The following is a 22,944-nucleotide window of genomic DNA, read 5'->3' as shown; positions in this document are numbered from 1 at the left end:
GAATATCATATAGTAAAGTGATTTTGATAAATAAAGGAGATTAAACAATGGGTTCCATCATATTTTTCTCTTTCCTTGACATGTGAAGCTTTTAAACAAGTCCTTGTTAGGGCATTAGGCTTTTAAACCAGCTCCCTCCTAAACAAAAAATTAATTCAAATTTGGCACCAAAATATTCTCGTATTGCCCACATTCCAAGTTCTTTCGGCCAATTAATAGCCTACTTTTTTTCATCACGCAATTAATACGGGGGACTACCAAAGGATGTGGCCCACAGTGGTGATAGCCTTTTTTTGTCTGGTGGGCTTAACTTTTACTTTCTTCCCAAATTTACACACAACGCGTACTTAGCTTCCTATTCCAATTGAAAAGCATGCGTGACACTTAGAAATATGCCAATCCCATTTTAACATCTTCACCTTTGAATCAAACAGTGAAAAGTGAAAGGCTAAAGCTGAAAATGAAAAAAAAAATTGGAGTAAAGGTAACAGCAAAATGTCAAAGGAGAAGAAAGAAAAGGAGAGGAGTCGATGAAAGGATTAAAAAGGCTTCAAAGGCATCTGGAAACAAATCTACAATAGATAAAAGAGCAAATAAGAAAAGGAGAGGAGTCGATGAAAGGATTAAAAAGGCTTCAAAGGCATCTGGAAACAAATCTACAATAGATAAAAGAGCAAAGCTGAAAGTCATATACAACCAGTACAGTTAAAATTCTTAGTTTTGAGAACATTCCTATTTGATACAACAGATTTTTGCAAAATGGGAAATAAATTCTGAAATTCCATAAAAGAAGACCTATTAAAATAACAGTTTGATACATGACAAAATAAAAGGAAGATTACAACAGTGCAAAGATAAGATCACACAGGGCTCAATGATTTTGTCCAACATCATATCAATATGAGGTTCAAAAGGGTAAACCACCCCCCCCCTTTTTTTACTAACCCCCACCACTTGATGTTTCAAAAAAAGTGCTTATTCAAAGTGTTTTGGGGAACCCATATTCCCCCTTCTTAGAGAAAGAGAGGGCATCAGCATAAGTATCTATGTTCTTTCTTCTTGCGTGGCTCTCTCTCAGCTGCTGCTGACTGCTCCTCCTGCAAACACACTCTGCTCTCTGCCACAAATCATATGGCGAAACCAACACCTTTGTTAACAGTAATAGACGCTCCCTTCTTTGGTTTCTTACTACACCTTTACACCCTTTAGTTGAAGACTCAGTTTTTTTTCTTCTTTTTGGGGGCAAAAAAAAAAAAAACCAAGCTTTGCCATTGTTAGCCAATGACTAAAGGTCTCATTTTTTTCCTTTCATTGCTTCTTTGCTCACCGTTTTTGTCCCAAGCCGAAAAGAACCAAGTTGAGATCCAAGCCTTAACATCTTTCAAGCTTAATCTCTATGACCCGCTTGGAGCTTTGAACTGGTGGGATCCATCAACTCCTGCAGCTCCCTGCGACTGGCAGGGAGTTGCATGTTCCAACAACCGAGTCACCGAGCTACGTCTACCTCAGCTTCAACTCAGTGGAAGACTCACTGACCGTCTCTCTGACCTCAAGTTCCTCACCAGACTCAGCCTTCGTTCCAACTCCTTCAACGGCACCATACCTTCTACTCTCTCGCAATGCAAGCTTCTACGCGCTGTTTTCTTGCAGTACAACTCACACACCGGGACGCTGCCCTCCGGGTTAAGTAATCTCACTGATTTAGCCGTTTTAAATTTAGCTCAAAACCATTTATCGGGTGAAATCTCAGGAGATCTCCCACGGAATATCAAGTATCTTGATCTTTCTTCCAACTCATTTTCCGGTTCAATTCCTACTAGCATCGCTAATTTATCACAGCTTCAACTTATTAACCTCTCGTATAACCATTTTTCCGGTCAGATTCCCGCTACCTTTGGTGAGCTTCAACAGCTTCAGTATCTCTGGCTTGATTATAATCTTTTAGAAGGGACTTTACCTTCTGCTTTAGCCAACTGCTCTTCACTTGTCCATTTTAGTGCTGAGGGCAATTTGCTTGGTGGGGTTATCCCAGCAGCCATTGGAGCTCTTCCTAATCTTCAAGTTGTTTCGCTTTCTCATAACAATCTGTCAGGAACGGTGCCGGTTTCGTTGTTCTGTAACATTACTGTTTATCCGCCTTCCATTCGGATTGTTCAACTGGGGTTTAATTTGTTTACGCATGTTGTTGGTCCTGAATCAGAGAAATGCTATAGCGTTTTACGGGTTTTGGATCTTTCCGGGAATCAGATTGGTGGGGTATTTCCTCTATGGCTTACTCGTCTGACGACATTATCGGTGTTGGATGTTTCTGATAACTTGTTTTCAGGTGAGATTCCAGTCCAGGTTGGGAATTTGTCTAGATTGGAAGAGCTGAAAATGGCTAATAATTCTTTTACTGGGACGGTTCCCATTGAGATTAGGCAATGTGGTTCATTGCATGTTCTTGATCTTGGAGGAAATCGTTTTTCTGGTGATATTCCTGCTTTTTTAGGTGATATGACTGGTTTAAAAGTGCTTTCTCTTGGGGGAAACCTGTTTTCAGGTTCGGTTCCGGGGAGTTTTGGTAATCTTACGGAGCTTGAAACATTGAATTTGGGACATAATAACTTGACTGGAAGCTTGCCAGAGGAGATCATGGGGTTGAGCAATTTGAGTACGTTGGACTTAAGTGGGAACAAGTTTTATGGTGAGATTCCTGCAAGCATTGGGAACTTGAGTAGGATTGCTGTTTTGAATCTAAGTGCTAATGGGTTTTCAGGGAAGATGCCGGCAAGTTTCGGCAATTTGTTCAAGCTAACTACACTTGATTTAAGCAAGCAGAACCTCTCTGGCAAGTTGCCAATTGAGCTTTCGGGTTTACCTAATCTTCAAGTCATTGCTTTGCAAGAAAATATGTTATCTGGGGATGTTCCTGAAGGGTTTGGTAGCTTGACGAGTTTGCGTTATGTGAATCTTAGTTCCAATTCATTTTCCGGTCAGATACCAGAAACTTTAAGCTTTCTTCATTCATTGGTTGTTCTTTCATTGTCTAATAATCACATAACTGGGGTGATCCCACCCGAGATTGGAAACTGCACCGGGCTCGAAGTTCTCGAGCTTGGATCAAATTCTTTGACAGGTCACATTCCTACTGATTTCTCTCGGCTATCGCAGTTGAATTTGCTAGATTTGGGTGGTAATAACTTAACAGGACAAATCCCAGAGGAAATTTCCAAATGCTCATCATTGACCACTTTGTTACTGGATGCTAATCAGCTTTCGGGTAGCATACCGGATTCTCTTTCCAAGTTATCGAATCTCACCATGCTTGATCTTTCTTCTAATAACTTGAGTGGAGGGATTCCTTCTAATCTCGGTCTTATTTTGGCATTGATCTACTTCAATGTCTCGAGGAATGACCTATCAGGGGAGGTTCCAGTTACTCTGGGTTTTAGATTTGACAATCCATCAGTATTTGCTGAAAACCGCGACTTATGTGGGAAGCCATTGGATCGAGAGTGTGGGGATGTAAACGATAAGGGCAAGAGGAAAAGGTTGATTGTGGTGATTGTGGTGGTAGTATGTGCTGCTTGTCTCTTGTTATTATGTTGTTGTTTCTATGTCTTCAGTCTATTTAGATGGCGCAAGAAGCTCAAAGCAGCTGCCGGGGAGAAGAAACGGAGCCCTGCAAGGGCAAGTTCAGGATCAAGTAGGGGCCGTGGCAGCACTGACAATGGAGGGCCAAAGCTTGTTATGTTCAATAACAAGATCACACTAGCGGAAACGATTGAAGCAACTAGGCAATTTGCTGAAGAGAATGTGCTCAGCAGAAGCCGGTATGGGTTAGTTTTCAAGGCTTGTTACAATGACGGAATGGTGCTTTCTATTCGTCGCCTACCAGATGGATCGCTTGATGAAAACATGTTTAGAAAAGAAGCTGAATTTGTAGGCAAAGTGAAGCACCGAAACTTGACTGTTCTCCGTGGCTACTACGCAGGGCCACCAGACTTAAGGCTGCTGGTATACGATTACATGCCTAATGGCAACCTTGCAACACTCCTCCAAGAGGCATCCCACCAAGATGGTCATGTCCTAAATTGGCCAATGCGCCACCTAATTGCTCTAGGCATTGCCCGCGGTTTAGCCTTCCTACACGCATCCAACATAGTTCATGGAGATGTCAAGCCCCAAAACGTGCTGTTCGATGCCGATTTCGAAGCACACTTGTCGGATTTCGGCTTGGACCGACTCACAATAACAACCCCAGCAGAAGCTTCCACTTCAACATCGGTTGGCACATTGGGTTATGTATCCCCAGAGGCTGTTCTAAGAGGGGAAGCCACCAAAGAGTCAGATGTCTACAGCTTTGGCATTGTGATGCTTGAACTACTCACAGGGAAGAGAGCACTTATGTTCACAGAGGATGAAGACATTGTTAAATGGGTGAAGAAGCAGCTTCAAAGAGGCCAAATAGCTGAACTTTTAGAACCAGGGTTGCTTGAGCTTGACCCGGAATCATCAGAATGGGAAGAATTTCTGCTAGGGATCAAAGTAGGGTTACTTTGCACTGCTCCAGATCCTCTTGATCGACCAACCATGTCCGATGTTGTGTTCATGCTTGAAGGTTGTCGTGTGGGCCCTGATATTCCTTCATCAGCGGATCCCACCTCTAAACCTTCACCGGCATAAACACCACCCAATTCCGATTTCTCTTTTTTTCGTTACTTTTTCCTGTCTCATGAAAACTTTTATCCATTTTTTCAGTTTCAGAGAGAAAAATGTAAAAGCAAGGTGAATTTTCTTTTGTTCAGTTAAATTCTTCCTACTTTCACAAGTTTTGCTACTATTTCTTTCCAATCAATTTTTTGAACTTGAAATTTGGATTAACTTTGAATCACATTTGATGTCAACTTGAAACAATTCAAAATTAAATTGATGGAATCAACTCGAAAAACTAGTGCAACTCGGCTCAGATCTAAAAAAATTGTCCCAACGTCAGACTAGTCAACACAAATTGATTCTGATCAGATCTATGTCCAATTCAGGTGGATTTAGGGAAAATAAAAACCAGAAGCAGCCAAAACCGGAGTTGAAGAGGTCCGAAACCCGACAACAACCGTTGGGGATCCACATGGGTGTTTGGCGCCAAGGTTCTGCCCTGGATTCTTCACGTCACGTGGCTCATTGAAAAATATAGCCGTTCAAATTGTAGACCCCGATATGTACACTCTGTAAAAAAAATAAAAAAAAAACCTGGTTTTGCTTTTTTATTTCCTTTTTTGCACATTGGGTTTTGGTGTGTGGGAAGCTCAGTCGATTGTAGTTTTTTTCCTTTTAAAGGTGGGTTCTGTCTCCACGTGGGGGATTTTCAAACGTTCAAGTCATGGCAATGGAGGAAAAAAAGAAGCTGAAGCCGATAAATGTAGATGATGACAAAAGACCCCAAAATTTCTTGAGCAGATGGGAATGGGTAACAGGGAAAAATGATAGACGTGGAAATGAAATTAAATTTATATGTTTTTCTAGGATTCATATCCATTAGAATATGGGAATAACAACATTGAGAAATGCATAATGAATTGCAGTGACCGTTAAGGCTCCATCTCTTTTAATTATTTTATTAATTTTGAGTTTCGTGGATTATAGGTTTCAGAAAACCGACAAGATCAAACTGGATTATATAATATTTGTCCTACTGAGGATTTGCAGGGAGATTATAATTTTGTAGTGGTCATATCAAGAATTAAACAACTTAATCTCCACCAATTACCAAGAGAAAATTGCATTGATGGGCAACATGGCCCAACTTACTTAAGCCCAAATCTAGGACTTGAGTTAGGGCCGATTACAACTCTACCTATTATCATATATTTAATTTATGTGATGCACTGCTTTATCAAACCTGAGAAGTTAGCTGTTTCAATTTGTAAAATTTAGCCCTAGCTATTTTATGAAAACTAATAACTTGCTAAACTGTTGACTAATCTTGATAAATTAAAATGAATTAACTTCTCAAATTCAGAAACGAAATTCATAATTAATCCTAAAAATAAAATGAAATAATATATTCCATAATTAAAAATCAACTAAGTTGAGTAATGTTGGAAGTCTTGAATGTTTCAGCCATATATAATAAGTCCAAACATGTTTTTCGAATCTAATGTCTCTTCCAAATTTTGTGTGGATTTCAAAAGATAACTCGACTATTCAACATATCTAGTGAAAAAAGTCATTATTTTCCAATGTCTATTTTATTTATAAAACCAAATAAAACAGTCCAAATAGAGAGAAGTCCGAATGAAAAAAAGAAGAGTAAAGCCCAAGTCTAAACGCCTAAGTTTGTAACGATTCTAATGATTCTAAATTACTCGGAACACTTAAAAAAAAAGCCTTATGGCTAGAACCTTTGTTTCTTGTTGATCATCTCATGCTGATTGATGTCATGGTAGAAATCAGTGAACTCAGGAGGAGGCATTTGCGAAAACACATGCGGCATCATCAACTGTTGCTGGTTATACGTAGCTACCTCGGGTCGCATCGATGGAGCATAAAAGCAAGTTTCCGATGCTGACTTAGGCTCCTTCAACATCACATTGTTTTGCATGCCATTTGACCTCGGATCATGAAGAACCGGAATTGATGCTGAATCGAACATTACATCATTGCTTGGCATCCTGAATCTTGGATCGTGACATATGGAATACGATGGCGGAGGATTGTACATAGCATTGTTCGGAAAACTGTTTTTGCTGCTAGATGCAATTCCTGATCGAACTCCAAAACCAAGATCATTCATCATCGACATCCTTAATGATTTCTCAATGGGATTCAAGCTGAGGGAAAGCTTCACCAATGCCTCATCAGCAGGGGAAAAGGAAGGTAGTTGCATGTCAAGAGGTCTAGTAGGAAGAGGAGGCTGATCTCTGATAACTCCGAACTCCGAGTTCTTTCGAGGAATGTCTTGGATGTGATCAAAATGGTTAACAATCTCCAAAGGGGTATGAGTTTGAATGTTATTATCCAAAAGGTTTCGATTCCAAAGATGTAAGGCTGCAGCAGGGATGTAATTATCAGAAGAACTCAGTGTCGATCGAGCACCAAAACCACCTAGCGTCCTCGATTCAGATCGCAACAACTTCTGCTCATCATCTCCCTTCATCAACATGATCTTCCTCTTAACAACTTCAATGTTCGAATCAAGTTTAGTAAGACACGACGCAATATGCTCAGGGGAGAAATTGTCGATACGATCATCCCATGTTGGAAACTTGGCCTTGAAATTAGCCTTGCAGACTTGTGCGACTTCGTCGCGAGCTTGTCTCCGGCACATGTCGAAGAAATTGGAAATACTAAAAGTCTTCTTTTGGGAACCCGAAGTAGCCATAGTGTTGTATCTGCCAATGATGGTCTCAACTTGAACAGGATCCGAAGGCCAAACTTCAACCCTAGAAGGACTGTCCTTCAATTCGGGTTCGAAGACGATCATGCATGCCTCCACATCACAAAGGGTGGAGAATTCATGAGCCTTTTTTTTCAAGCTCTGCAATCGCTTCTTAAGCGTTGCAGCTCGAGCCTTCTCCTTCTCTATAAGTTTCATTTTCAGTTTTCTACGAGCCATATCTAAACAGTAACCAAGAAATTTAAAAAAAAAAATCAAGAGAAACATGCATATTAAGACACTGTAAACCATGAATCTTCATGTTTTCTAACATGACATTGTTGTTCGAGCATTAAACCTAATCGGTAACTAAAGTGGAAAAAACAAATCGGATTCATCTTTGATTATGGTCTGTTAAATCTGTTTTTTTTTTCCCACCAAACTAAATCAAGTGAAGCATGAATGTTCATTTTTTTTTTCACCAAAATCATATTAATTAACTGTAATAAACAAGGAGAAAAAAACAATAAAAGGCAAAACGATAATCAAACTATAAAGATAGGAGAAGAGAAGACACTTACCTTCACTGCCTCCCTCTCGATTCAATAACAAACATTGAGTTTCTCTTTATTCCTTTTAAATAAAAGAAAAGATATTTTTAAATAAGGAAAAAGAGATTTTATTCTCATCACAATTAAGGACGCTGATTCTTAATTTTTTAAAAAAAATCAGGAATTTGTATGATTCTCGATATAATCAGACATCAAAACATTTATAAATATATTTATCTTTTAGGTGTTTTTTTTTTATTGCGTATACATTGTAGGTCATTTAATTATACATTGATTTTTTTTTTCACTTAATTTCTAAAAATTTTAAAATATTCATTCAATTAGTCGAATTTTTTTTTATCTATTTTCGTTAAGCGTCGTTAAGTGTTTGACGAGAGAGTAACGTGACAATTAAAAATCGATATAATAATAAATTTAACCTTCAAATTTTATATATTGTGTCGATTTTGTCATAAATATTTAAAGTTAACCATTAAAATTTATAAATAATCGCAATTTGATACTAATTCTAATATATATATATATAAAAGTAATGATTTGAAACATATATAAAAAATAAAAAAAATGGTGTTCCTTTTAGAAGTATAGGCTTCTTTGATTTCTTTGACAGTAGCAGATCGTATTCTTCTTCTTTCAACAAGAGTCATGATAGCTGCAATTGTAACTGCGGTCATCGCAACCTCATCCTCAACTTCTTGAGTGGCCTTAGTAGAAAGTAAGTCAGTTCCCTCAACAAAATTAGTACTAACAGATTGAACTCATTCTCAACAATACTAATAAAATAATCACAAGCAGGATTAGCAAGGCTATCATTAGGCTCCGACAATGTTCGCAATATCAACAATTGAACTGTGGACAACATCAATAGCATCATTATTACTTTGTTGTGTTATTGAATTAATAATACATTGCCCCTTACTCGATCTGATCGTCGGGTCTAAATAACAAAGTGTCACATTCGTTGTCGGAGCAACTACAAACAAATTTACAGAAAAAACATCATATCACTTCATCAATCATGCAATCTTATCAATAATACAACATTAAATAACATGAACATTTTTTCTCAGGTCTTATACAAGTATATGAATGCTTTAGAGTCAGCCCAAGATTAAATAGGGACCTTTTTCTAACTTTTTACAAGTAATTATGATCAAAGATACCATAAATAAATCATTCAAATATCCAATCATATCATAAATACTTAAATATTAAAATACACAATCAATCTGAATCTTAATTGAGCTTACAAGCATAAGCCACTACTTTTCCCGACTGCATTAGCATACAACCCAATCCAATAAAAGACACATCACTATATACAACATACGGTACACCCGATTTTGGTTGAGTCAAGACTGGAGCTTCTGTTAACATTTTCTTCAACTGATCAAACCTCTATTGACACTCATCAAACCACAAACACTCAATATTTTTCTGTAGTAATCGAGTCATCAACGAAGCAATCATCGAAAATTTCTTGACAAATCGGCGGTAATATCCTGCTAAACCCAGAAAAATTCGTACTTATGTTATATTCTTTGGAGTTTTCCAATTCACCACTGCAGCTACTTTGCTCGAATCCACTCGAATCCCTTCAGCTGACATAATATGACCCAGAAATCCAACCTCATGAAGCCAGAATTCACATTTATTAAACTTTGCATACAACTGTTTCTCCCTCAAAGTCTGTAGCACAATTCTCAAGTGTTGTGCATGCTTAGATTTTGTCTTGGAATAAATCAGTATATTATCAATAAACACAACCACAAATATATCCAAATAAGGTTGAAAAATCTGATTCATTAAATCCATGAAAGTAGCAGGAGCATTAGTCAAACCAAATGGCATTACCAGAAGCCCATAGTGACCATATCGAGTTCTAAAAGCTGTCTTTGGTACATCACACTCTTTGAACTTCAACTAATAATACCCAGATCTGAGGTCTATCTTCAAAAATACTGCAGCACATCAAATAAGTCGTCGATACGGGGCAAAGGATATTTATTTTTAATTGTGACCTTGTTTAGTTGTCTGTAGTCTATACACAATCTTAAAGAACCATCTTTCTTTTTCACAAATAAGACAGGTGCACCCCAAGGAGACATACTGGGCCTGATGAACCCTTTGTCTAATCACTCTTGCAACTGTGTCTTTAATTCCTTTAACTCAACTGGTGCCATTTTGTATGGGGTTACTGATATCGGAGCTATCCCTGGAATTACATCAATTACAAATTCAACTTCATGATCAGGTGGTTAACCCGGTAATTTCTCAGGAAACACATCAGTAAACTCATTAACAACTGGTAACTGTTCTAGCTTTGATTCAGAATCCTAGGTATCAAGAATGTAGGCTAAAAAAGCATTATTACCTTTCCACATTAGTCTCTGAGTTGAAAAAGTTGAAATAATTCTAACAATTTCTTTTGGATTCTCAAACTCAACAGTAATCATTTCATCTGTCTGACATTTCAGATTAATCAATTTTTCTCTACAATTTACTACAGCATCATACTTTGTCAACCAATCTATTCTCAGAATAACATCAAATTCCTGAAAGGGTAACAACATCAAATCAATAGGGAATTTAAAACCTTTTATTTTTAGTGTACAATCATGACATGCTAAATTAACTATTACACTTTGGCCCAATGGATTAGTGACTTGAACATCATAATCAGTAGGTTCAACAGACAATTTATTTTCTGATGCTAATGTAGCGCAAACATAAGAATGTGTAGACCCAGTGTCAATCAATGCATATACAGTAACATCAAAAAGATAGAATGTACCAGCAATTACGTCTGGACCTGTAGCTTCTTCCCTTGTTCGGATAGCATAAGTACGTGTCGGCACTTTAGTCTTTAACCGAGCAGTCTTATCTCTCATATTTGAACGAGTAGCCCTAGTAGTACTACTTTAACTTGAATGTTTACTTCTTTGGGAAGTGGCTATTTGTTTTTCTTTTTGTTCTTCCTCCTCTTTTTGCAGTTGAGGACAGTTTCGAATAAAATGGTCAGTGGCCCCGAATTTGTAACAAGCTCTTGCCTTACCTCTACATTTACCGATGTGATTTTTCCCACAATATTTACATTTGGGCTTAGGAATATTTTGCACACTACCCACACAAGCCGTAGGTCTAGTAGATATTCCATGATCAGGTTGAGTTACTTTATTTTTATTTGATTGTTCCGGCACTGGAATGGCTCGACTAAAATCATCTCTCGACTTTTTAACTGGAAATGCTGAAAATGATTTGGAGGAGCTTTTTTTTATAAGATTCTCTATTCCGTTTATCTCTCTGCATTTTTCTCTTGTACACTTCTTCCATTTTCTGGGCACGATCTGATGGAACAACAAATTCTCATATTTTCGTACCCGCAATCATCATTCTGATTTCATCATTCAGTCCTTCTTAAAATCGAATACACATTTCTTCTTCAGTTGGTACAATTTTCTGGGCATATTTATTAATGTATACAAATTCTCTTTCGTACTCAACTACCGATCTGTTTCCTTGGCGCAGGTCAAGAAATTCCCTTTTCTTTTTGTCTAGATACCTCTTGCCAACATATTTCTTTTTAAATTCTTCTGAAAGAATTTCCAAGTGATTTTCTCTTTCGGCACCACAGCCACTATAATCATCCACCAACTATATGCTTCCTCTTTCAATAAGGAAACAACATCCCAAATAATCATCTGGGGAAGAAGCTGTTTCTTCAAAAACTCTTTCTGTATTCCAAAGCCAATATTTGGCTTCAACTGGATCATCATTTGACCTACCTCAAAATTCTTCGGTCTCAAACTTTCTGAGTTTTTGATAGGAGTACACTTACTAGATTCAGTTAACGGAAGAGGTGGAGGTGCAACTAGAGGCAGTTCGGGTGGTATAGTAGGGGGAGGAGGTTGCTGAGTCTGATTTCTTTCTTGCATAAATTCATTAAACCATTGGTTCATAAACCTATAGAATAAATTTTTAAGTTCTTGTTCTTGCATTGGAGAAATTGGGATGTTATTACTTGTCCCGTACTCAAAAGTCTGCACTCTACTATTAGCCTTATCATGTTCAGCATGTTCAGATCTATCTGACATCTTTACAATCTATAAGAAAAATAAGGGTTAAATTAGATTATACACATCACACTATCATAGATTTATATGGAATGTGTTCCTTGACACTTTACACATTACGTTCATTCTGGGAATCGACTAAACCGAAGCTTTGATACCAATAAATGTAACACCCCTAACCTTTATCCGTCACCAGAACAGGGTTACAAAGTATTATCGAACTTTACAAATTAAATACCGACATTTCACAACTTTTACTATACATGTCAAAATTCAATTATATAATGCTCATATTGTCCCTAAGATGGGCTCTCGAGGCCCAATATACACCTTAGAAGTGAATTGGAACTAAACCGAATACCCAGGCCCAATATACGCTCGTGTCTTAGGCTGTGTGGGCATTCAATGAGAGGCACACAGCCATGTCCCAGCCTGAGTCCTTACCTATGTAACTCTTTGACTTGGGTCACACAGCTAATCATACATTCGTGTGCTAAGCTGTGTGCAATGTGTAGGGGTTACATGCCAAGCTACACACCTATGTGCTAGGCCGTGTGTAAAAACCTATGCATTCTGTTTTAAAATTTTAAGGTGTAGGAGACACACGGCCAGACCACACGCCTATGTGCCAGGCTGTGTGTCACACATGGCTGAGACACACGCCCGTGTGAATGAAAATAGGGCATTTTAAGGTCACTTTTCTCACCATTTTTAATATCAACCTATACACAATATTTCAATACATCAAATAGCTTTAAACAAGCAATCAACACAAGCCAAAATCATGTTTTAAACATAACATAACATTACAAAACTCATTTACCGAAACTTACCAATATAACTCATTTAATTAATTTACCAAAATCTACTACTATTTACTTGCATACAATTATATAAATACCATTCTCAACCATACTTCAATTTAGTTCTTTTTCAATCCAACCTTATACATGCTATATAAACCAAAATTTACATTTCAAAAACTACCGGATTAATTTAGATAGTGTGGCTTGATGTGTTGATCCGATCTTCTGACCACACGTTAATCTACAAGAACATTAAACACACAAGTAAGCTTATTGAAGCTTAGTAAGTTCAATAGGTTAAACATTGATCTTACCGAACTTAATACAATAAACTAAATTGTAAAAAAAAATATATTCTCCTTGTCAAATACAACATAAGTCAATGAACACACTTCCTTCAAATCAATATCATTAATAATCAATATATCTTTCAATTCATTCACATAGGTCTTTGACCAATTCTTACTAAATCGAGGAACGACTTACGGATATAAGTACATTATTTTCTTTGTGTCATAGTCCAATTATTGTCTTACACATGCATTGTCATGGTCCAGCCATGGTATTACATTCTAGTGTCATAACCCAGTTATGGTTTTATTATTAGAGTGTCATAGCCCAGCTATGGTCTTACATATAAATATTGTCATGGTCTAACCATGGTCTTACATTCATAATGCCATAACCCAGTTATGGTCTTATTCGTCAATTCATCCTTTACATTAATGCTATAGCCCAACTATGGTCTTACATATAAACACTGCCATGGTTCAACCATGGTCTTATCCGTCAATTCATCCTTTGCTATAAAATGATTGTACTCTATCATGCGTTCTACTTGTTTTAAACATTCATTTCATATTTCATATTTTAACAAGTAATTTAAATTTAAATAATAAAAATATGAATAAATAAATTATATCATTCATAAATTAATAAATAATCATGAAATTTTAACCTTAGGAACTTACCTGGGCTGAATTGTAAGTTTGTAGTAGTTAAGGACAATTCTGCTAATTTCTCTTTTTCTCGTTGATCTACGGACTCTTGATTTATAATGTAAAATTATTCATTCATTAGCATACATTTCAATTTCAATTTAATTCAAAATTAATACCCCTCAATTTTTCAAAATTACACAATTAGCCAACTTTTACAATTTTTACAGTTTAATCCCTCACCAAATATCCTATCAATTGAGCTAATTTTTCACAATTGACAATTTATTTAAGTATTCTAAGCTATTTCACAGCCTTTGATAAACAAAACTTAATGCCAAACCCTAATATTTAATCTTTTTTAAATTAGGTCCTAAAATCAATTTCTATTGAAATTTCTTGATAAAATCGTCATATAATAAAATTAAAGCTTCAAATCCAATGTTGATTCATCATAAACATCCAGAACTCATCAATGGTAACTTTCAAAATTACCCATAGAATCAAAAACTAATGAAATAACTAGTTGGACCTAATTGTAAAAGTCTTAAAAGCACAAAAATTACAAGAAAAAGGCAAGAATTGAACTCACTTGTAGCAAAAATATGAAAAACCAGCTTAGAGGGACTCTTCTATGGCTTTTTTGGCTGAAAATTCATGAATAATTGTCTAGATTTCTTTTAATTGTTGTTTTATTTATTAAATTTTACAAAATTTCTAATTTAACCCTTATTTTACCTAATTTCCTGATTTTTTTTCTTGCTAATGCCGCCTCAGCCATCATATTTGGGCTAATTTACCTTTTAAATCCTCCCTCATCTAACATTTAGGCTATTTTATCACTTTAGCAAAATTTGCACCTTTTTCAATTTAGTTCTTTTTAATTAATTAACTATCAAAATGTTAAAATTTTCTAACAAAAATTTAATACTAACTCAATGACACTCCTTAAATATTTATAAAAATATTTACGGCTCGATTTATGAAATCGAGGTATCGATACCTCGTTTTCGAAATCATTTAACTTAATAATTCTTTCGAAAACACAAATCATTAATTCAAAAATTTTCCTAAATTCATATTGAACTCATAAATAATAAATAATAAATAATAAATAATAAATAATAAATAATAAAATTTTTAAACTCACTCGTCGGGTTTAGTGGTCTCGAACCACTGTTTCCGACACCTCTGAAAATTAGTTTGTTACATGTGTTTTACTTACAAAAATGCATTCTCTAAACCAGGTTCCCAATAGATTAAATGTTAAAACTCTCATTACCTTTAACTTATACAAGTCTGAAATTTATAAACATTTTTTGACTTGTTGATATATAACTCGATCACGATATTAATCCTCACTGAAATAACCAATAAAATAGGACTATCAATATCCTAGTAAAGTCTAGGATAAATCTAAAATCTTCAAAATATGTCTTTAAGCCAATCTCCACAAAATGGAGAATTCAATTTGTTTGATCCAGATCAATCCAATCTTCATAAAAGCGATATGTATATATGAGCCAACATACATCCACAATATCAACTAAGTGATGGTCCAATTATTTCGAATTAAAAGATTATCAACAAATTATAAAACTCGGGCAGTTACAAGTACAAATGTAACAGCTATAACTATTCAGCAAACAGCCTCAACATATACATTTACTAAAATCTTATAAACTTAGCTTGATTAATATGAGAAGAGAAGAGAAGAGAAGAGAAGAGACAAGACTTACCTTAGATCTAATAACAAATATGATGTTATTGAAAAGAACATTTTCTTGATTAAGAAAAATCAGGAAATTATATAATTCTTGATATAATTTGCCCATTGAGTGGCATCAAAACATGTATATATGTAAATATTTGTTAATGAAATATATTTTTAAACTAGAATTATTATTAAAATCTATAAACATAATTAAAATATTTATGTAAATATTAAACTAATAACATTATCAATTTTAAAAAATGGGTATAAAAATATTGTTAAATGTATTTAAATGTTATAAAAACCATAAAGAAATTAAAAAACATAATTTTAAAATAATATTAAAATTTATAAATTAATTAAATTTCAAAGTAAATAATTCTTTAAACTAATATAAACTACTTCTGGAATTGCAAAATAAAAATAGCAATCAACTTTAAAAAATTTAAAAAGTTAAAAATAGTTTTAAAACTATTGTTAAAACACATATTATAACACTTAAAAATTTAAAATTAAAATATTTGCTTACAGGTTTAAAAATAAAAATAAAAATAAAAATGCTATTAAATTTTTGAAAACATAAAAGCAATATTTTAAATAATTAAGAATACAATTAAAAAATTTATTCATATTATTCATAAATTTTATTAAAATATAAAATAATTAATATATTTTAATTTACACATGCATTGCATGTATAAACAGAAAAACCTAATTATTACCTAGGGATAAAAAGAAACTAGTTATTAAAATATTTTAAATCAATCATTACCTAAATTACTTTTAATTTGAAATGTCAAAATATCCTATTTATTTTACAACTCTCACAGTAATTTTAACCCTAAGTTTTGAAAACTCTTATACTACCACGTATATACATTAGAGTAGAGTTTGCTATAAGGGAAAATAATATTTTTTAATGCTTTGGCATTTTTATTATTATTTTTCTTCCGAATCTCTTTTCTATAAAACATGATAATGTAATTCTCATAAGTTAATTTAGGGTGTTAATCTATTAAATAAGAAAATACTATTTCTTTTTGTAGCTTCATTCACTCGGTACTCTCGCTCACGGCCCTCGACCCAAGACAATTGGTCTTTGCTTACTCTAAGCCAAGTAAATCAAACCATCAAGCTAGATCGAGTTCCCTATTCTCTCATTTTTGCTATCAACTCTCTTGTTACTTTAACTCGTTCTTCGATATACATATTTAGTCAGCTACAAAATATATTGTTTATGTATTATATTTACTTTTTATTGTTTTTCTCTTTTTACCTTTCAATATATTGATTGAAAATTTAATTTTATTACGGTATTTATTTCAAAACTTATATTTAAAAAATTTATGCAAGATAAATTTAAAATAATTTTATTTTCAATTGAAATTATAAATTAAAATAATATTTTTTTAAAATTTATCAATTAAAACATTATTAAATATTTAATCCAAAAATTTTCTTACTAATAAAGTTTATTGTAAAAAATTAAATACATAAATATTATTTTTATTTAATGAAAGTAAAATTATAAATTATTATTACATTCTCACAAAAGTATTTAGTGAATCAAACATAATCTAAATTTTCATGAATTTTAATCAACACATTCTAATCTATATCAAACATTATAAAATAACTTTCCTATCTATCACATTCTAAGAATTCATATTGCTAAAATCATAACATTAAGTTTTGTAAACTACCTCTATTTACTGCCTATAGAGCAAAAAAAAATATATTCTATAGATATAAATTCGCTTTTAACACTTGAGTCATACACATTTACATACATGCTATAAATACTAGAAATCCTATCAACGCGTGTGCATGTAGAAACTAGGAATTTAAACACAAACATATGTTTAAAAATATAATACAATAACAAATGAAACGCATAATTTGAAACTAGGCAATCATAATAATACATGAAATTAGCAATATAAATACATTTGATTAATAATACTAAATCCGCTACAATTATTTATCATTAATTGTGAACTAGTGTCAAGTTACACTTTGGTATAGGCAAAGGTTCAAATTTCACCATGTGCATATTTTAATTCATTTTTGTTAACATGAAAAGACTAAAATATCCTCAAATGGTATAACCTATTTTAATTATGAAGGGGCATTTCTGTAATTTACTTATCGAGGGTGACATTAACTCATTAAAACACATAACAAATAGTATATAAATATAAGAAAAACCAGTTTTAAACTAAATGGTGTTTACATTATGTTGAACTTGCATATTACAACACTAGATCTGAAAAAAAAAATGTAATGTAAAATAAGAATTTATTTCAAACGGAATCCGTCTTCTAATCATACAAACAGCAGAGAACCATTGAAAAGAAAATTCATGAATGAGATCAAAAGAACAACTTGACAAATGTTTCATACTGCACTAGCGGCAAGAATTGGAGAAACAACCAAGTGAAGCCTACTAGCAATGACCCAAGTTTCGGAACTTTGCACTCTATTCTGCTCGGGATTGACCAGCCCGGGAAGAGAGAATGATACCGACAATGAGTCCATAGAGAGCCAAAGCCTCAGCAAAAATGAGAATAAGAATCATTCCAACAAAAAGCTTTGGTTGTTGGGCATTGGCTCTGCAAATAAATGCACATAAAATATAAATTCAAACAGGCCATATTCTAACAAATGCAAAAGAATTATCGTGGTAAATTGAATGCAATTCATAACCAAACAGCAAGCAGATTATGAGGTTCATTCGTCGAAATATCATATCCTACTTCTTTCTTTTTTTTTTTTTTTTACTACCCCCTTCCTTTTTTCTCAATGCTTGATTGAATCAAAATGACCAATACTTTGTATAACCAGTGATATTCCAACTAGAACAGTTGGCGGATACATATTTATCAGGCAACCGTATGTTCAGAGTGCATCAGTTATAAGCGAAATCTTAAAACAAAATCCCATTCTAGAAGACTAATTTGATCTAATTATGGATTTTACTATCCCCTGAGTTAAATTACTTTAACTACTATTATCAGTAAGAAAAATCTACAAACACGACAACAAAGAACGAAATCTGAATTCAATTTATATCGTGCTGAAAATGAAGATAAATAAAATAAATAAGATAACAGTACCTAACTCCAGCATCGCCGACGATTCCAATGGCCATACCGGCAGAGAGACCGGCGAGGCCACAAGCGAGACCAGAGGAAAGATGAGCATAGCCATCGAACAGGTAGTAAGATTTGGCCTTTGGGTTAATCCCAGTGCTGATAATAACCGCAATAATCAACCCATAAATACCTAAAACTCCAGCCATAACAACGGGCACGATCGATTTCATCACCAGCTCCGGCCTCATCACTCCCATCGATGCCACCCCGACACCGCTCTTCGCCGTCCCGTACGCAGCACCCATACCTGTAAAACAAAAAGAAAACCCAATTAGAAAGGATCAGCACCGATCAAAAATCGATTCTTCTGGGAGGAGTTAGGGTTAGCATCTTACAGGAGAAAACGAGGGCAGCAGCGGCTCCGAGGAAGCCGAAGAAAGGAGCAGTTTCATCACCGCTAAATGTGGACGCCATTTTACTAGGCTTTAAAAAAAAATTGTTGAGACGAGGATTTGAAGGGAGTTTGGGGAAACCTTGATCGCTGGATTTCGTGAGTGATGAAATGAAAGGAAGAGACAAGAGAGATAATGAATTGAAGAAGGAACTTGGAAATTACTGAGTGGATCCCACGTGAACGTGATCGAGCCTTCGCCATACAATTGGCAGTTTTTGGCATTACGTAAAACGTGTGCTTCATTTGGGACAAATTTTGTTGGAGACATGTTTTGGGCTCATGTGTTATGCTGTAATATTGGATTGGGGGTCTTTAATTGGACACTAATAATTAGGGCTAGGAATCTTTGATAGCCCAAAATCACAAGTGCCTCTCGAAAATATATATAGGTTACCCAATTTTTCTTTCGGTTAAAATATGCTTTAGCTCCCTGTACTCTTCATTCATTTGGAATTTAGTCCTCCTGCTTTTATTTCAAGGAACTTAGTCACTCTATTGTTAAATTTCTTCTGTTAAATTCAGGTTCATTACAATATATTTTTCTTGTTGAATGTCTATCAAGTGAGTATTTTTTTTCCAAAATGTCGAACCAATGAATTTGATAGAAAAAAGTTTAATGAGGTTAACCATTGGATCAAATTTTGAAATTTTAAAAAAGAAAAAAACGGTAAAACTAAATTCTAAATCTCCAAAAAGAATATAGGGACTCATAGCATATTTTAACCATTTCTCTCTTTTTTTTTTCTTTTTTATTATGTGTGAGGGCTTTTAATTCTTCTTATAGAATTAAAAAATGTAGAATTTTTTAACTTCACAATTGAAATTAGAAATTGCCGCATGTACCAAACACATGTTAGTCTTGAAACTCTTCTCGCGGAGATTAAAATCATCTCCAGTAACAATGTGGCAAATAATTTTACAAGCAATAATTTCCAACAAAAGAATGAATAAGATCGAAAGACTCATGCAATGCAATGCAATGCAAGTTGATTAACAAAAAAAAGGGAACTAAACTTTGATTTCTCCCAACAACCTTGAAACTTATTGGATTAGAGTCAAAGGTGCACGAATGCTTAACATCTAATGCATTGTGATTAAGGTTTGGATAAAAAGAAAGATGATTATCTTACATCATTGATGTATTTCGTAAAGCTTGTAGATCACTAAAGAAAGATCGACTTTAGCATTCTCAGTTTCATTAATCGTACTTACTGAACAAAAATGGTATGATGAAGATGGGAATGATTTTACTTTGAGGTAAAAATGTAAATGGGTTTCTACCACAAGTCACGGTAAGCAGAGGCGAAGCCAGAAAAATTTTTTAAGGGAGCCGGATAAAATTTTAATTTTTTATAGTTTATATTTTTTATAATTTTTAAAAGATTAAATCAAATTTTTATAATTTTAGGGGAGTTAAAGTACAATTTTACCTTTACTAATTTAAAATTTTAAAAAAATTCCAAAGACCTAAAATGCAATTTTACATTTTAGGGAGGCCCGGGACCCATGCCAGCCTCCCCTGGCTTCGCCCCTGACAGTAAGAGCCACACACGTTCGCTTTGGAAAGAGTCATAATATGATGGATCAATGGTGAAATAATTATATATGGTGAGTGATGTAGAGAAAAACTTCCCATGTGTAAAAGATTTTAGGGTAAACTATATAAAAGGTTAAGCAACTATATTCACGTTTTTATTTTGGTTACTCAATTTAATAAAAAAATTAATTTAAGCATTAATGTTTGAATTTGTCCCTATTTTAATCATTTGTTGTTAATTTGATAACGAAAAGCCTTTTTTGTAACTAAGATAATAACACATCTGATCCTTATTACTTATATATTCTATCAATTTTATCTTGATTTTAAATAATTCAATAAATTTAACCCTTCATATTTGCAAATTCTATCAAATTGATCCTCAAACTTCCTAACTAAAACTTTTAGCTTTTAAAACAAAAGTATTTCAAATTCATAAATTTATAAAACTCAAAAAAGAAAAAAAAATCTCTCAACTAACGAGTTATTTATAACCCTTTGATTGATAGAAAATTGGCTAAAGAAAAAAGCAAAAACCTTAAAAAAACGACACGTTAGATTTACTCTTGTTATTTTGCTTCAAGGTACATAAAATTAGTCCTCAAAGTCAATGTTAAAAAATATAACTTTGAAAAACTTAATTGTTCAATCAATAATTATATAAGAACAAATATGAACATTTAGTTTTTCATAAGAAAAAAAATGTAAAAAAATTAATTGAATTTTCTTTTTTTACATTCATAATATATTTTTTTAATTTTATAAACCGATTAATAGACTATTATGTGTTCTATTTATTTTTAATTAATTGTTTTTAATTTTTAAACCCACAATAAGCAATATGTGTCAGTAATAATATGATTTAGTTTCAAATCATTGACCAAAATAATAAAAAAATAAAATTATGCCAGTCAGAATAAAAAATTATTTCTTTACAAATATTAAATTATCTATATATTTTTATTATATATTATATTTTTAAAATTTATATTTTCTATTAATTTTAATGCTGTTTAGTTAATTTATAACTCTTAACTTCCTGAAAATATAAACAAAAAGGGCTATTATCAAATTGTAGAATTTCAACCATATATAAAACAATTAATAGATGTAGAATGCCTTTGTTTTAAAAGCTTAGGAAGTATGATGACCAAATTGATAAAATTTGTAAATGTGAAGGGTTAAATTTATTGAATTATTTATAATTAGGATTAAACTGATAAAATATATAAGTATTGATAACTAAATGAGTTATTATACCAGCTAGAAAAAGACTTTTCTTTATCAATTTAACCGTGGGCGATCAAAATAGGAACGAATTCAAATGTTAATACCTAAATTAAATTTTTTAATCTATTTTTTTTTAAATTGAATGACTAAAACAGGAACACAAATATAATTAAATGACCATTTATATAGTTTATCCAAAATTTTATTGTACCATCCACTAGTTCTTTTTATCTTATAGTGAATGTCATATATAATATATAGAAGAGAAGATCAATGGACGAAAGCATTCATGAAATGTCATCACAATATGTTGATCAGGCATAGTCATAATTGGTTATTTGCTTTGCCTTTAATTTCATTGAGGATGGCTCCTTTAATTATAGAACTAGCTTTAAATATCGGAAAAACTTCTAATTTCTAATATTTCTTCATTTTTGACATTTCATTTTTTACGCTTAAATTTACATGCAAATTTATTAAACATTCGTTGCATATGTAACTTAAAGAATTTGTTGAAATTTAAATAAAATTTGTTTCTATTAATCACTTTTAAAAAATTGATTAAATTAGTCACTTTATCATTAAATGTATTCATATGAAAATTTTTGGGGTGACCAAAGTAAGAACTGCCCCTTATCTAGAGTGATTGATGGGTAATTTACTTTAATTTTATAGTGACTAACATAAAAATACACCATTAGTATTCTGTTGCTATTTAACGGTGGAGTGATCAATTTAATTAATTTCTATTTTGAGGTGACCAAATTAACCAAAAATAATAATTTGAGTGGTCAAAATAGGAATGAATCAATAATATTTGCGAAAAATCTTTCACTTATGTTGATGCTGAAAAAAGATCACTACTAACACACAAACTAAGAACGAGTCAAGTATTATAATTTTATAGGGATAAAACTCTACATGAATTTTAATTTAATGTGAAACTTGATACATGAACTTTAATTTGGTGCAAATATATACAAGAAATGTTGATTATGATTCAAATGTATACATAAAACTTTAATTTTGATTCAATCATACACATTTAAATAAATAAATACATCAATTTAATTTTTTGTTGGACAAAAATAATTATTTGTGTATGCAATATATAAACATAAAATAGTACTATATCAATAATTATGTTTTTTTTTCGAGAATTGAATAA

General features: G+C 33.1%; 3 protein-coding genes across 3 annotated transcripts; 1 reads left to right on the top strand and 2 right to left on the bottom strand.

Moving 5' to 3' along the window:
* Positions 1–653: 653 nt before the first annotated feature.
* On the top strand, positions 654–5,504 carry LOC107896608 (probable LRR receptor-like serine/threonine-protein kinase At4g36180). Its single transcript, XM_016821813.2, has 2 exons — positions 654–4,770; positions 5,025–5,504. Exon 1 carries the CDS (start codon positions 1,282–1,284, stop codon positions 4,666–4,668), a length of 3,387 nt encoding a protein of 1,128 aa, XP_016677302.2. The 5' UTR covers positions 654–1,281; the 3' UTR covers positions 4,669–4,770; positions 5,025–5,504.
* A 760-nt stretch (positions 5,505–6,264) lies between these two features.
* Positions 6,265–8,055, bottom strand: LOC107905388 (agamous-like MADS-box protein AGL81). Its single transcript, XM_016832034.2, has 2 exons — positions 7,939–8,055; positions 6,265–7,599 (listed from the first exon to the last, which is right to left on the bottom strand). The coding sequence occupies exon 2, from the start codon at positions 7,595–7,597 to the stop codon at positions 6,377–6,379; it is 1,221 nt and encodes a 406-aa protein (XP_016687523.2). The 5' UTR covers positions 7,598–7,599; positions 7,939–8,055; the 3' UTR covers positions 6,265–6,376.
* A 9,597-nt stretch (positions 8,056–17,652) lies between these two features.
* On the bottom strand, positions 17,653–19,205 carry LOC107896619 (V-type proton ATPase subunit c2). Its single transcript, XM_041081465.1, has 3 exons — positions 18,951–19,205; positions 18,577–18,862; positions 17,653–18,072 (listed from the first exon to the last, which is right to left on the bottom strand). Exons 1-3 carry the CDS (start codon positions 19,027–19,029, stop codon positions 17,940–17,942), a joined length of 498 nt encoding a protein of 165 aa, XP_040937399.1. The 5' UTR covers positions 19,030–19,205; the 3' UTR covers positions 17,653–17,939.
* Between the last annotated feature and the right edge of the window lie 3,739 nt (positions 19,206–22,944).

The sequence above is a fragment of the Gossypium hirsutum genome, chromosome A11 (assembly GCF_007990345.1).
Source record: "Gossypium hirsutum isolate 1008001.06 chromosome A11, Gossypium_hirsutum_v2.1, whole genome shotgun sequence".
In the NCBI taxonomy this organism is placed as follows: Eukaryota; Viridiplantae; Streptophyta; class Magnoliopsida; order Malvales; family Malvaceae; genus Gossypium; species Gossypium hirsutum.
This window is presented reverse-complemented; position numbering and strand designations above follow the sequence as displayed.

Bases quoted from the DNA above. Each gene is read 5' to 3' on its own strand.
- LOC107896608 (XM_016821813.2), top strand. From the start codon at position 1,282: ATGACTAAAGGTCTCATTTTTTTCCTTTCATTGCTTCTTTGCTCACCG.
- LOC107905388 (XM_016832034.2), bottom strand. From the start codon at position 7,597: ATGGCTCGTAGAAAACTGAAAATGAAACTTATAGAGAAGGAGAAGGCT.
- LOC107896619 (XM_041081465.1), bottom strand. From the start codon at position 19,029: ATGGCGTCCACATTTAGCGGTGATGAAACTGCTCCTTTCTTCGGCTTC. The intron at 18,863-18,950 runs GTAAGATGCTAA...TTTGTTTTACAG, and splicing joins TGCTGCCCTCGTTTTCTCCT to GTATGGGTGCTGCGTACGGG. The intron at 18,073-18,576 runs GTACTGTTATCT...ATTTATTTGCAG, and splicing joins GTCGGCGATGCTGGAGTTAG to AGCCAATGCCCAACAACCAA.